This window comes from Bubalus bubalis, chromosome X (assembly GCF_019923935.1).
Source record: "Bubalus bubalis isolate 160015118507 breed Murrah chromosome X, NDDB_SH_1, whole genome shotgun sequence".
NCBI lineage: Eukaryota > Metazoa > Chordata > Mammalia > Artiodactyla > Bovidae > Bubalus > Bubalus bubalis.
Window position 1 is genome coordinate 64,413,801 of NC_059181.1, and position 15,110 is coordinate 64,428,910.

The 15,110-nt window shown below is 42.9% G+C and overlaps 1 protein-coding gene and 1 long non-coding RNA gene across 3 annotated transcripts in view; one reads left to right on the forward strand and one right to left on the reverse strand.

Moving 5' to 3' along the window:
• The window catches only part of LOC123331978, a 27,139-nt gene extending 17,961 nt beyond the window's left edge, over nt 1-9,178 (forward strand). Inside the window, exons 3-4 of the long non-coding RNA XR_006548784.2 lie at nt 6,717-6,773; nt 8,978-9,178. This is a non-coding gene — a long non-coding RNA (uncharacterized LOC123331978). The remainder of the gene's footprint in view (nt 1-6,716; nt 6,774-8,977) is intronic.
• HDAC8 (histone deacetylase 8) overlaps nt 4,646-15,110 on the reverse strand; it is a 248,094-nt gene continuing 237,629 nt past the window's right edge. For both annotated transcript variants that reach the window (XM_006070018.3, XM_006070019.3), the window contains one exon: nt 4,646-5,203. Coding sequence is in view for 1 of the 2 variants with exons in the window: in XM_006070019.3 (XP_006070081.1) it covers nt 5,181-5,203 (23 nt within the window). In the remaining variant the exon portion in view is untranslated. The remainder of the gene's footprint in view (nt 5,204-15,110) is intronic.

The window sequence follows — 15,110 nt, forward strand, 5'->3', positions numbered from 1 at the left end:
CAATGAAACTGCCAAAGTTCCCACCCTCCGAGGGCGTGTGTGTGTGTGTGCGTGTGTGTGTGTGTGTGTGTGTGTGTGTATGTATATATGTGTAGGAATAAAAAAGAATAAGATAACAGTAAACGATATGAAAATAAGTGGTATTTTGGAACAAAGAGAGCAAGGTGGCTACTTTAGATGGCATGGCTAAAAGGAGCCAGTCTGGGGAAGATCTGAGCATTTCAGGTGAAAGTACTAGCCTGTGCAGAGACCCTAAGGTGAGGGTCTTGGATGGTCCCCATCTTCAAAGGCACTATTCATGTCTGTCTTTACTTTTGCAGCTCTCAAAACCTTTGGTAGGTAGCTTTCAAAACCCTGTTGAGTATTGAGAACCTAGTAATAGCTATGTCTCTTTGCCCCAGAACAATGTACCAATGCTCCAATGCACAACCACATTAATTTGCATTCTCTTCCCCTAATTCCTGAAGCCAGAGAATGTCAGGAAGATTCTTTGCCTTTGCATTTAGGGCAGGAACAGTGTCTGATAATTGACGTCTAATATGTATGCTAAATGTGCTTTCTTCCATGATCTCTTTGATCCCTCAAAATCAGCCAATAAGGTAGTACAGGGAGTATCTCCATTTGATGGCTGAGGGGACTAAGACTCACAGAGAGTGTTTCTTGGCCAAAGTCACACAGCTAGTGAGTAACAAGGAGGGGAGTCAAACTCAGGCAGGTTGAGGCCAAAGTGCATATGCGCTGCTAGACAGCTTGGGGCTCAGCACTGAGCAGGTCTGGGGACTCGTCCTTGGCCAAGGTTGGGGAGGAAGAGCTGCTGGAGTTTTCCATGCAGGGGCTTAGAGATATCAAAACCTGATTAGCCTTGATGGCTGTTTGTTTTTCTTCTTTCTCTTCCCTATTTTTGTCCCCCTCTTCTTTCTCCTCCTTCCTTTTTTGTTGAATCACAATATTTGATTTTCTTATAAAGAAGTTTTTCTGCCTTAGAGTCTTTTAAATATAGAATTGGAAATGTACCCCTCTTTCTGTGACAGCTCACAATGAAGGCAGCAGAGGCAGATCCACCCCTCCCCCAGTGGAAACTGGCTGGGATTTTTCCATTGGCTTTAAAAAAAAAAAAAAATATATATATATATATATATATATATATATATATATATATTTACTTTTGTGTGGGGGGGAACCAGGTAGTACATTCACATGATTCAAAAATCAAAAGATACAAAAAGGAACATAGTGCAACCCCCCCCTTACTCCTCTGCCACCTGGTTTTCCTGCCTGAGGTGCAGGAAACTGAGGTGCCCCAGTTTCTTGTGTCTCTTTCCAGAGGTGTTTTATGCAAATAAAGGCATATCCTATATATATATATATATATATACACACACACATACACACACATATATATACTTTTTAAAGGGTTATTTTCTAAACCTTGAGTTGTGAACACAGCCTAAAGCTCTCTTTTGGTCTCTCTGGCCTCTATGTTCCTTGGTGAGAGACAGTGAAGGCCTGTGGGGCTCCTGGGAGCCCTGGGTTTTCCTCAGAGGTTGGTCTTTCCAGGCTCATTTTTCTGACAGGCCCTCCTGCACACAAGACTTTAGATTCTTTTCAAAGTCCTTTCATCTAAGATAATTCATCAAGCACTCACAATAGCCCATGAAGTGCGGGAATTATTCGCCCCACTTTACAGGGATAAGGAAACAGACCCAGAAAGGTCGAATAACTTGCTGAAAAGCACACAAGTACTTACTGTTGTTGATGTGAGGGGAGGGTTGCAGAGCAGCATGAGGCTTGGTCCAGCTTGGACTTTGGAAGCAAGAAGAAAGTTGTTTACTCCAAAGTCACAGTTTAAAAATATTTTAGTGGCACTCAGTGTGGGGTTGAGGGGGAGGGAACGATGGGGAAGTAAGGAACTTGTAGTTCCAGCTGGGATGGCTTCCTGGCTCTGCCACTGACAAGGGGCAAGTTACTTCACAGTTTGTGGCCTCAGTTTGCTAATCTGTAGAGTAGAGATGATAATACCCACCCAGCAGGGTGGATAGTGACAGAGTATAAATAAAAGTGACTTGTAAAATGGGGTATATTCTAAGCCTTGCTTTGTGTTATTACTATGGTTATGATGGCTGGTCCTTTCGGGAAAAAGGCGGATGTTTCCTGAAGGGAAGAGGCTCAAACTGGGTACAAAGTTGCCCTTCCCTCAAGCCACCTTATCTAAAAAGACCCTCTCTGGCTGAGTGAATTGTAGATCAGGAGCCCTCTAGCCGGACCAGTCTTCCTTGCCAGCTCAGAACCTCCTGGGCTGTTAGAATAGCTCTGGGGCCTAAGCACAAACTCTTCCTCAGTGGATGTCTTGAATTTACTTTGATCTGTAACTTTACCTGCAGATCAGTTCTTTTTATAAAGAGTTTATGTATTTATTTTTCCTATTACAAAACTAGATCATGCTTATTAAGAAAACTGGGAAAATATTGAAAAGTAGAAGAAACCAAAATTAAACCATCCTTATATCTTCTTCCTCCACAGAAGCCTACCTCAGTTAATATCTTGGTGTATTTCCTTTCAGTCTTTTTTCCTCTAGGCACTGAAGATAATTCTTAGCAAAGAAATACTTTTTTCTTTTTTAAAACAGCTTTACTGAGGGTGTAATGGATAGACAAAAAGTTGCACATATTTAATGCATATAATTTGATGAGGTTAGACTGAGCGGAATAACTCAATCTGTCTTGTTTGTTTTGAGAATACCACTTTTGTTTGGTATTTTAATTGTAAAAAGTGGAAAATGATTCCTAGTTCCATTTATGAGATTTTTTTGCCTAACATGTTAACAAGAATGGAATGAAGAGGAATCCTGAAGGCCATTGAGGTGGTGCCATCTCTCAGAACAGGCCTGGCCTAGGTTCAGCAGCTCACTCGGGCTCAGCCAGCAGAGCCGGTGCTGCTGAGAAGGTAGCCCTGGCTGCCCAGTGGGAAAGGGCTCCTTCTGGTTCAGGCTCATTCCTCTTGAAAGGAAAATGAAGCACTACTATTCACCACTTTACCCTGTGGTTGTGTCTTGTGGCTGAGTCCTTCACAGGAATTTGGGTGATGACTTTGGAAGGTGGGTCCCTTGGAAGGATTTGGATATCAGACCCAGCAAGCTTTTGAAAGGACAAACCTTGGCGGGTGGTTCTTCACAGGCTGGGAATTCAGAGTTTTTATTTGTCTTTCTTGGCCTCCCCCACACCCCCACCTGCCCCATTCAGTACCTCCTCCCTCTTCTATTTTTTAAAATCTTACATTTTGGTATAAGTAAAATTATCCTTAAGCTGAGTGTATAATTAGAATTGTGGGCATTTGAAATGACTGGTATTCCTAGCCGTCCAGGTACCCCAATGCTGTTTAATAAAAGCTTGGCTATTCCCATCCCAGGGAGGCCTGGTGTGCTGTAGTCCATGGGTTGCAAAGACTTGGACATGACTGAGCAACTGAAATGAACTGAACTGAACTGATTCCCATCCGGGGACATGTTCAAGGCTTTTTCCACTCCCTTCTGTGGAATTCCCTTCCTCCTCTCAGTAGCCTGGAGAAATACAACATCCTACAAGGCCCAGTTCAAATATCATCCCCTTTGAAATGCTCTGGGATGCTGCCCTGGCCTGATAGGTTGCTCTCTCCTCAGTGCTCTCGGTTCAGGACTCCTGTTTGTTACAGAGCATGAAGCATGTTGGGATCTGGTTCCTTCTCTCCTCCTTTGCCTTGTCTGGGAGTCCCTAGATGGCCAGGATGGGGTTGTGTCCTTGTCTCCCATCCAAGTCCCAGTAGCTATAGGAGCTGCATAAATACTTGGTGAATCAAATTCCAAAATTGTGACATTTGGCTGTCACTTCTGCTTTCTTATCTCTCTCGAGACCCCCATCTGCATTTTGCCATCTTTTCTCTGCCTTTGCTGCTGCTGCTGCTAAGTCGCTTCAGTCGTGTCTGACTCTGTGCTACCCCATAGACGGCAGCACACCAGGCTTCCCCGTCCCTGGGATTCTCCAGGCAAGAACACTGGAGTGGGTTGCCATTTCCTTCCCCAATGCATGAAAGTGAAAAGTGAAAGTGAAGTCGCTCAGTCGTTTCCGACTCTTTGCGACCCCATGGACTGCAGCCTTCCAGGCTCCTCCATCCATGGATTTTCCAGGCAAGAGTAATGGAGTGGGGTGCCATTGCCTTCTCTGTCTTTGCCTTTGAGGTTATAGGAAAACCAACACATCACAACTGTATCCCATTTTCATCAAGCATGCTTGATGGGAAATAGCCTCTATTCATTAAGATGTCTCTCTTGGATCTGACTTTCCACCTGCTCTTTCCATCACTGAGTCACTCCCTAGGCAGGATAGCTTCTCTCTGGGGAGCCAGGAAGGCCTTCCCCATGGTTGCAGCACCTGTATTCCTGTGAGCTCTGGTCAGGCCCCAGCACAGGTCAGAGTTTGGCTTTCTGTCCCTGGGACTTAGTGGAAGACACGCTAGTTCCTCAGCAGGATCCAGCACTCAGAGTCACCCTATCAGGGTGGGGCAGAGCAGAACAGGGAAAAGCAGCAGGGTTAGTCTTTATACTTCAGTGAAGGAAATGTTCACAACTGTGTGCTGTCAGTGGTACTTTACAATGAGGAAAGTGGAAGAGAGGTAGGTTTGCAAAGATTTTATTAAAAAACAAAATAAATTCATAATCCTGAAAACAACATAGGTGGATTTCTCCCCATCTGTGACCAGATCCCCCTCCCCCAAGGTTCCACCTGGATGATCCTGAGGCCTAAACCCTGACTCTCATCTCCCCACTGCCCCACCAACTGCCAACCAAATCTCCATGCTTTCCTCCAGCTTCTGATCTGTCTCCTTTAAGAAAATAAAAATACCCCTCCCCAACTTGCCTAAAAATAATTTTCAAAGATTAAAAACGGCATCTGTGTGTTTTTTAAAAATAAACATTTTAAATGTTGGAAATGTTTGTCTTCCCCTAGGTCTAGTTGAGGCCTCTGGGGTGCCTGCCTGCTTCATGCTAGGAGGCCAGCTGCCACTTGGTGCCCCTTGGAAATTTTCAGGAAGTAATTTCTTCCAAATTTCCCCTGCAGTCACAAATTCCACACACTGCTCGCATAAACACGCTGTCTTCATTATAGGCACTGCTCTTTGGCTCTGGAAATTTGATCTCTTTTTGTCAACTAGACCACATGCTTCAGATTCCCTGCAAATAGAGAAAACAAAATTCAAATTCAAGTAACATATGTGAACTATACCTCAGTAAAGCTGTTAAAAAAGGCACTTTCATTTTGGGGCTTGCTCTCTTGCTGTCCTTGGGAACCCTGCCTGCCCCCCCTCACCAACATAGGAACAAGCTCAGGCTAGGCTGCTGGATAGTGAGAGAGATCTGGTCCAGTTACCCCAGCAACCACCAGCCACCCACCAGGCATGTGAGTGAGGCCTTGGACAGCTGGCTGACTGCAGTGCTAGGTGAACACAGCCAAAACCAGAAGAACCGCTCAGCTGAACCCAGCCCTATTGCCAACTCACAAAGTCATGAGCTAAACAAATGGTTGTTTTAAGCCACACATACACACACACACACAAATTTGGGTAATACTTTTCAGAGTCCATACTTCACTAACTGCATCAAATCTTTCCACACCCCCAATATTTCTTCCCCTGCTTAGCAAGGTACAACCCTTTTAGCATTTTCTCTCATGAGCACCTGTGAAAGATGAATTGGGGATTTCCCCCTACTCTCAGGTCTAAGAATCTTTGAGGGAAAAGCAATCACTTGAAATCCTATGGCACTGGTCCCTCCACAGTCTTCTTCTTGACCTACTTCCCCAAGCCAAAATACTGGGCTCTAAACCCTACTGACCACTTCTACTCTAAAACAGGAAGGATGTTCCATGAGGGCAAGGACCTAGCTGCCTTACTTTTGGTTGATATCTAGCACAGTGCCTCACACATAGTAGGTGCTCAATAAATGGATGAATGGAAGAAAGGAAGGAAAGAAAAATCAGCACCCACTTGCCTATCTAGTTTAATTTTTAATACAGTATTAAATATACACAATGGAGTATTACTCAGCCATTAAAAAGAATACATTTGAATCAGTTCTAATGAGGTGGATGAAACTGGAGCCTATTATACAGAGTGAAGTAAGCCAGAAAGAAAAACACCAATACAGTATACTAACACATATATATGGAATTTAGAAAGATGGTAACGATAACCCTGTATGTGAGAGAGCAAAAGAGACACAGATGTATAGAACAGTCTTTTGGACTCTGTGGGAGAGGGTGAGGGTGGGATGATTTGGGAGAATGGCATTGAAACATGTATAATATCATATATGAAACGAATCGTCAGTCCAGGTTAGATGCATGATACAGGATGCTTGGGGCTTGTGCACTGGGATGACCCAGAGGGATGGTATGGGGAGGGAAGTGGAAGGGGGGTTCAGGATTGGGAACACGTGTACACCTGTGGCGGATTCGTGTTGATGTATGGCAAAACCAATACAATATTGTAAAGTAATTAGCCTCCAATTAAAATAAATAAATTTATAATAAAAAATTTCAATTAATAAAAACTTGGAAAAAAATTAAACATACAGTAAAAGTGACTTTCTTTGCTATGTGCAGTTCTATGATTTTTAGCACAGGTCAAGATTCTTAAGACAGATTGGTCCCATTACTCATCAAAATTTCTCTGCTTTCTTTTTGCAGTCACATCCTCCCCTCCCCCTCTTACCACCTGGCAATACTGACCTATTCTCCATCACTGTAAGTGTTGTCTTTTTGAGAATGTTATATAAATGGAATCATCAGTATGTGATGTTTTAAGACTGGATTCTTTCAAGCAGCATAATGCCTTTAATTTTCATGCAAATTTTTAGTGTATCAATAGTTTATTCCTTTTTTGGGGGCAGTACTTAACTCTGTAATTTTAAAATTACTATAGATTTATAGGAAGTTGTAAAAAAAAGTACCAAGAAGTAGCCTTCACCAAGTTTTTCCAAGTGGCAATATCTTACATAATTATTATTTAATATCAAAACCAGGAAATTGACACAGGTATAATTCACAGACCATATTTAAATTTTGCCAGTTTTATATGCACTTATTTGTGTGTGTGTGTATATTCTATGAAATTTTTATCACATGTGTAAATTTGTATAACCCGCACCACAAGAGGGCTTTCCTCATAGCTCAGTTGATAAAGAATCCACCGCAATGCAGGAGACCCCGGTTTGATTCCTGGGTCAAGAAGATCCCCTGGAGAAGGGATAGGCTACCCAGTCTAGTATTCTTGGGCTTCCCTTGTGGCTCAGCTGGTTAAGAATCTTCCTGCAATGCAGGAGACCTGGGTTTGATCCCTGGGTTGGGAAGATCCTCTGGAGAAGGGAAATGCTACCCATTCTAGTATTTTGGCCTGGAGAATTACATGGACTGTGTCCATGGGGTCGCAGAGAGTAGGACACGACTGAGTGACTTTCACTTTCATTTTCCACCACAAGAAGATACAGAACTATTCCATCACCACAAGACCTCCCTCAAGCCACCTTGTTAACTCCCCTCCACCCCCTATCTTTAAGCCCTGACAACCATCAATCTGGTCTCTAGGTCTATAACTTTGTAATTTCAAGAATGTTATATAAATGAACTCCTACAGTATAAAACATTCTGAGATTTTTTTCCCCTCACTCAGCACAATGCTCTTAAAGATCCATTAAGGCTGTTGTGTGCATTAAGTCAGTTCCTTTTTGTTTGCTGAGTAGTGTTCCATGGAATGTACCCCACTGACACTGTATGAAGGATCTAGTTTCTCAGCATTCTTGTTAACATTTGGTGGTGTCACTAGTTTTTATTTTGACCATTCTGATAGGTGTGTAGGGATCTCTCATTGTGGTGTCAATTTCCATTTTCCTAATGGCTAATAATGTTGAACATCATTTCATGCACTTATTTGCTGTCTGTATATCCTCTTCATGTCTTTTATTAATTGGACTTTTTTTTACTGTTGAGTTTGGAGAGTTCTTTATATATTCTAGTTATAAATCTGTTGTTGAATATATGATTTGCAAGCATTTTATCTCAGTATATAATTTGTCTTCACATTCTTCTTTATTGGTCAAGCCGTGTGGCTTGTGGGATCTTAGTTCTCTGATCAGGGATTAAACCCAGGCCCTTGGCAGAGAAAGTGTAGAGTCCTAAACCACTGGACTGCCAGGGAATTCTGATTTTTAATTCTTTTAACTTTTGCAAAGCAAAAGTTAATTTTTTGGATCATGGCTTGGGTGTTTTCAACCCTTAAGTTCATAATCTCTGGGTAATCTTTGATTCTTCATCTTTTACTCTCCACATCTTATGAGTTGCCAGATCTAACCTCAAGATGTCTTTCAAATCTGTCCTCTCTTTTCTGTTCCCCTCTCTCCACCTTAGCCATAGCTCCCATCACTCAGGTCACTGAAACAGCCTTTTAACTGGTGCTCCCACTTCTGGAGCTGTCCCCCACACAGTTCTAGCTGTGATCACATGCCTCCTCTGCTCCATAATAACTTTAGCAGCTCCTGAGCACCTATGAATGAAATCTAACACCTTAGCTTACATGTGTCCCATCCATACTTTCCCATCTCCATGTGAGCCTTTGCGTGTGTTGTTGACTGTGCTGAGGAGACCTACAGTGGGTCCTGGTGCTGAAGCGAGGGTGCTTCCATCTTTAAGAACAGCCAGAGCTTGATGAATGAGTGAGTGCACAGTTGAACAAAATCCCATGTCCGAGTGTCCCAATGACACATGTTCACAGAAAGGAAAGGTGGGTGCTGTGTTCTCTACTGCTCTGTCTCACTCTCTAGTTACATTTGGAGGCAATTAAGAAAAACAACAGAAATAGTTTCCACCAAAAGTTGATGATGAGCAATATTGAGTTTGGGTAACAATGAAAATGTAAGCTTAAATAATGCCCATTGTTTTCCCCTCACATCTAGCTTTTCCAGCAGTGGGTGGCAGCCTGAGAAAATTCTAAAGGCCAGCATGGTCTGCAGCCTGGAGAGACACAGAGTACAGATCAGAGGGGCAAACTCAAATGTCTATAGAGGCCAAGAATATACTGGATGTCAATAGAACAGACTGGGGGTAAGACATATGGATCCCTCTGGATCCTTTTTCTTTTCCCTACTTTGTAGAACAGCCCGAATGTAAGAAATAATTTCCTTTTTTCTTAACTCTATTACAAAAAACAACAACACCAAAATGGTGCCAGCAAGATGAGAAATGGAAACTCACACTTGGCCTAGAGTAGGAGATACAACAGGGAAAGGTGGAATTTGTGGCAAACAGGAAGGTACCTGCTCACAAAGCAGGCAGCTGCTACTTGGTTCCAGCCAATCACTAGTGAGCAGGAATGTGGGTCAGATCTTTACACTTTCCAAGAGAAGTCAGACATTCACATCTTTACACAGAGTTTTCATAGTGTGAAGTGTGGACAACTGCTTTAAATGTTTAAATAATATTACGTGGCACATCAATCTGTTAGGCTAAACCAAAACAATTTTGGAGATAAGATGTGGCTCACAGACTCCTAGTTTGTGATCTCTGGGATAGTTCTGACTTATACCCATGGCACCCCACTTCACTCTCAAGTATCTTGGTTTTGACATACATTATATCCTCATCCTACCTCTGATGTACAAGAAGGAGTACTGAACTGGGACTCAGGAGGCTTGGGTTCTGTTGATTCATCGACTGACTAATTCATCTGTTCGTTCATTTATTCAATCAACATTTATTGAGTATCTACTCTTTGCCAGTACTAGGTGCTTGTGAGCACTCTACTCTTTTTCATTGTTGCTGCTAATTAATAGACTTTATTTTTGGAGCAGTTTTAGGTTTACAGAAAAACTGAGCAGAAAGTGTACAGATCTCTCATATTCCCCTGTTCCTCATCTCCCCCCAGGAGGCAATTTCCCCTAGTATTAACATCTTGCATTAGTATGTACATTTTTTATAGCTGATGAATGAATATTGATACATTATTATTTAGTCCATAGTTTACATTAGGGCTCATTCTTGGTTTTGTACAGGCCTACGAGTTTTGAAAAGTGTATAATATTATGTATCCATCATTACAGTATCACACAGAATAGTTTCACTGCTCTAAAATTCTTATGCTCCACCTATTCATCCCTCTCTTCCTTTCCTTAACCCCATCACAGCCACTGATATTTTTACTGTCTTTATTGTTTTGTCTTTTCAAGAATGTCATATGGCTGAAATCATGTAGTATGCAGCCTTTTGAGAATGGCTTCCTTTACTTAGCGATACACATTTAACGTTATTCTACATTTTGTCCCTTAATAGCTCATTTCTTTTTAGTGCTGAAAAATATTCCATTGTCTGAATGTACCATAGTTTATCCATTCACCTACTGAAGGACATCTTCATTGCTTCCAAGCTTTGGCAATCATGACTAAAGCTGCTACAAACACTCATGTGCAGGTTTTTGTGTGGACGTGAGTTTTCATCTTATTTGAATAAATAGCAAGGAGCAGGACTGTATGTTAAGACTATGTTTTAGTTTTGTAAGAAACTGCCAAACTGTCTTCCAAAATGGCTGTACTATTTTGCATTCCCACCAGCAATGAATGAGTTCCTGTTGCTCTACATCCTTGTCAGCATTTGGTGGTGTCATTGTTTTGCTTTTAGCTATTCTATTAGGTACGTAGTGGAACTCACTGTTTTAATTTGTAATTCCTCAGTGACATGATAGTGAGCATACCTTAATGTACTTAACTGCCACCTGTGTAGCTTCTTTGGTAAGGTGTGTATTAAGATCTTTGGCCCATTTTTTGGATTGGGTTGTTTTCTTATTGTTGGGTTTTAAGAATTCTTTGTATGTTTTGGCTAATTGTCCTTATTGGATATGTGTTTTGCAAGAATTTCTCCCAGTCTGTGGCTTGTCTTTTTATTCTCATAATTTTTAGTCTTTTTAATGTAGAGCAGTGCTGTCCAATAGACTTTCTGGGATGATGGAAATGTTCTATATCTACGCTGCCCAATATGAGAGCCACTAATTACCTGTGGCTATTGAGCACTTGAAATATGGCCAGTACAAGTGAGGAACTGAATTTTAAATTTAATTTTAATAACTTAAATTCAAATGGCCACATGTAGCCAGTGGTGACCATATTGGACAGTACAGATATAGAACAGTTCCCTTTTGCTTTTTTTTTTCTTCATGACATTGACTGGGGTCATTCTTATTTGCTCTTTCATTTATAACCTCCCTTTCAATCCATTAGGAAGTCCTGTCAATTCCACCTCCACAATATTTTCTAAATCCACCCATTTCCCTCCCACCTTCACTGTGATAACTTTACTCCAAGCCACTGTCACCCCTTGCATGGACAACTCTAATAGCCTCATCAGTGGTCTTCTTGCTTCCATCCTTGCCACCTACAACCCTTCCTCTATATAGCAGCACGGTTATTTTGTTAAAACTTAGGTCAGATCACATTACTTGGATGCTTAAAGCCCTCTAAGGTTTCCAATCACACCCAGAATAAAATTCAAACTACTTAGCCACCAAGCTCTGCAGGGTCTGGCCCTGTCCCTGGTCTCTTGTCTGCTCTGCCCTCTTTGCACTCTCTGTTCTGGCCACATGGAACTTCTTTGTGTTGTTATTGGAACACACTAGTCATTTTTCCCTCTTAGGGCTCTGCCTTCTTTGCACATGTTATTCCTTCTACCTAGCATGCTCTGTTCCTGGATATTCTCATTCCTGACTCTTCTTATCACTCAGGTTTCAATCCAAAAATCACCTCTGAGGGGCCTGATGACTACCTAGTCTAAGTTGCCACCCCCAGTCACTCATATTCTGCCACATGATTCTATTTTCTTCAATGCACTTAGCACACCAAACACATCTTGTGAGGGCAGGGATGTGTTACTCTTGTTCATCACTATTGTTAGCCACTTTGACAGTGCACAGGAATCCATCAATTAGTATTCACTGAAAGATACAGTTCTTGCGATTAAGGAGCTCTCAGTCTAGCAAGGAAAGCATATATGGAGACAACACATCATAGTCCACAGCAATAAGGCCATATAATACCAGTCTATACAGAGTGCTGAGGGCATTTGAAGGGAGGGCATGGAAGGCTTCATGGAGGAGGTGTCATCTTAAAGGGTGAATGAAAAGAGAATGTACCAGGCAGCAGGAACAGAGCAGGATGTATAAAAGCACCTGTAAAGCTTTTGTGGCCAGAGCACAGAATGAGGGTCAGGGACAGGTTTGTTTGTGTGGGTGTGTATGTGTGTGCACGTGCAATGAGGCTGGAGAGATTGTTGGAGGTCAGATCATCAAGGGTCTGGAAGGCCATAGTCTTATCCTAGAGGCCATGTGGAGCCTCCAAACAATTTTAAGATGGGGAGGAGTCTCATCTAGCGTGATCTAGGGCTAGAGAAACTTCCCTGGTAGCTGCCTCATCACATCAGGCTTGAGGGTCTCACTCTTTACCTGGGAACAATGGCAGAACAAAGGATTTCTAGGAAGCCTTAGGTATGTGCTGAAATGGATGGGTGATTTTAGTTTTTAGCTCTTAATTGTCAACTATATTGTTTGTCTTAGAATGTAGATCCCTCTTGTCATCAGAAAGCCTTTCAATGACAATTAGTATAACCGCCAGTTACCACTTGTCTGCCTCTGACCTGAAATAGAACCTGAGGCTGTGAATTAATCCCACCAGGCTTCTGGCATCTATAGGATATCAGCACTAGTACCCTGATGTTTTGGGTGCTCCGGTCTTAACTTGCAAGGGACTACTGCAGTCTCAAACTGAATTGAAGCAATTTCTAAAATAGCCTATGATTCATTTTTTCTCCCCCCCGTGCCTAAATCTGCTGGCTCCATGTGGAGGGATAGGCACCAGTAACTGGAGAGGTGACATCACAGGAGTGGGCTGCATGCCTGCCAGCCAGGCAGCTTGTAGAGCTCGGCCTCAAGCAGTCTATCTGCTGGGCTGGGCGATGCCTCCCAAACACTTTAGAGTCATAGCTCTAGATTCTTTGGTCCATGAGCTTTCTCCACATTTCTTTTTCAGACAAAAACTCTGGGCTGGGAAATCCAGGATAATGGGAATAGCAGCGGCAGGAAGAATAATACAGCCTTACATCTGTATAATGATTTAGAGTTGTGAAAGCCATTTGCTCCATTTTGCTCCTCCCAAACAGCAGTGGGAAATGGAAGCTGGGGTTTTAGGCCTGAACTGGGGTTGCACAAAAGAACAAAATGTTAACATTCCCTGTTCTCCACAAGGTACACCATGATTGGGCCTTGGATGCCACCAGAAAGTCAGAAAGATTCTTTTCAGCTTCTAGGTGCTTCCTGGAAGAATAATTCTCCAGGACAAACTGCCTGGCAGGCACAGTCTACGAACCACGCTATCCTGATGGAGCCAGAAAGTAGTGCCAGTCCCAGCACTGTCAACTCTTCCTGTGCACCCTGGCTTACAGTCCCCATGGCCCCAAAGACTTTTACAGGAGCCAAAGTCATGGCCTGTAACCGTGGAGGCCTGAAGGTAGGGTGTGTCTTGAACATCTGGAAATGCCAACCGCTGCCAGGGTAGCTCAAGGGCCCGTGAAAAGAAAAAACACCAACGTATCAGTCATTGTTGTGGATCCTGCAGTGAAGAGCCACTAAGCCTTCCCGTGAACAGCTGAGGAGTAGGGTGAAGGGAGTCTGTCCTTGGAGAAGCCATAAAAATAGTTTTGCAGTGGTCTCATGTTGGCTTTGTGATCTTCAAGCACCTGGTCTTAGCATAGCTTGGCGTCTCCAGCGCTCCACTGCTATCACTAGCATAAGAAGCCTCCCTGCCTGACTGCCCTCTCCTGCTCCTCCATGCACCATGGCCACCAGGCTGGACACCAAAGGGTGGCATACTCTTGCTTGGACTTCTTGGTTTTCTATTAAATTTCAGTGTCACTTGTGTGTGTGCATGTGTGCCTGTGTGTGTGTGGTGGTGGTGGTGGGGCCTGGCGGGGAGTGGGGTGGACACGACCAGCCCACAGATGCTCAGCAGTAGTGTGAGAGTGGAAGCTGCTGTGGCTGCTGCAGCGGCCACCACCGTCACCACCACCTCTATGTGAATTCAGACAGACCCACTGAAAGGCCACAGGTGCTGTTAGTGCCATGAAAATGTCATCTTGGTAAACCAAGATGCTATCCTCAGGCAATTGTCTGTTGGAAACCTTGGCGGGGTATAAAAGTGATCCTTTGGAAAGTTGAATCTGTAAACCTATATGTGGAAAGTGACAGGCAAGAGGAGAACATCCTCGCCTCCAAAGCAGAGAGGCCTCCCATAACTTGTTTTCCAGCTCAAGGGGGATATGTGCGCCTATGAAAATAGATTAAGGATCACTGCCTTGGCCTGTTTTAGAGATGTGAATAAAAATCTTGGCTGGGGACTGCCTCCTTTCTGGTTGACTGATTTTTCAATTGATTTGTATTTATTAGCTAATGAAATTAAAGTTGTAAAAATGATAACAGAAACACAATAAATCTCTCCCACAACTGGCTGTTTCTATGTCACTATGGTGCATTCCTCACTTTGATTACTTCAAAGTCTATTATTTTGTTCTCAATTATTCTGTTTTTCTGGCACTGGAGAAAATCAATTTGTTTTATTTTCTCTTATTCATGCACTCAATTATACTCTTCGGGCACATTTAATCACTTTGATGTTTTCATTTTATGGCCCATCTCTAGGCACTTCAGCTGCATTGCTGCCAACGGGCAAGCAGGACTAATTTGCATGTCACAATGGACTTGAAATTCTAACTCAATTTAGAAATCTTTATGAAATCTCCCTCCAAAATATGCTTGGAGCTGCAAAGAGGCAGAAGGATGTGAGTAAACCAGAAGCCTATAAAGATGCTTCCCTTTCTCAAACACTGAGAGCTCTTTGGTGGCCTGACTGTAGATTCTGGATGTCCCTATCCAGGTACAGCAGAGCAGTTCACAGGATGGGATGTCTGCAGAGCTTCCCCTGGAACTTTGTGGTGAGAATCTTGCAAAGGCTGTCCTCAGCAGCAAGGCCAGGGAGACTGGGCCTGCTTACTCTG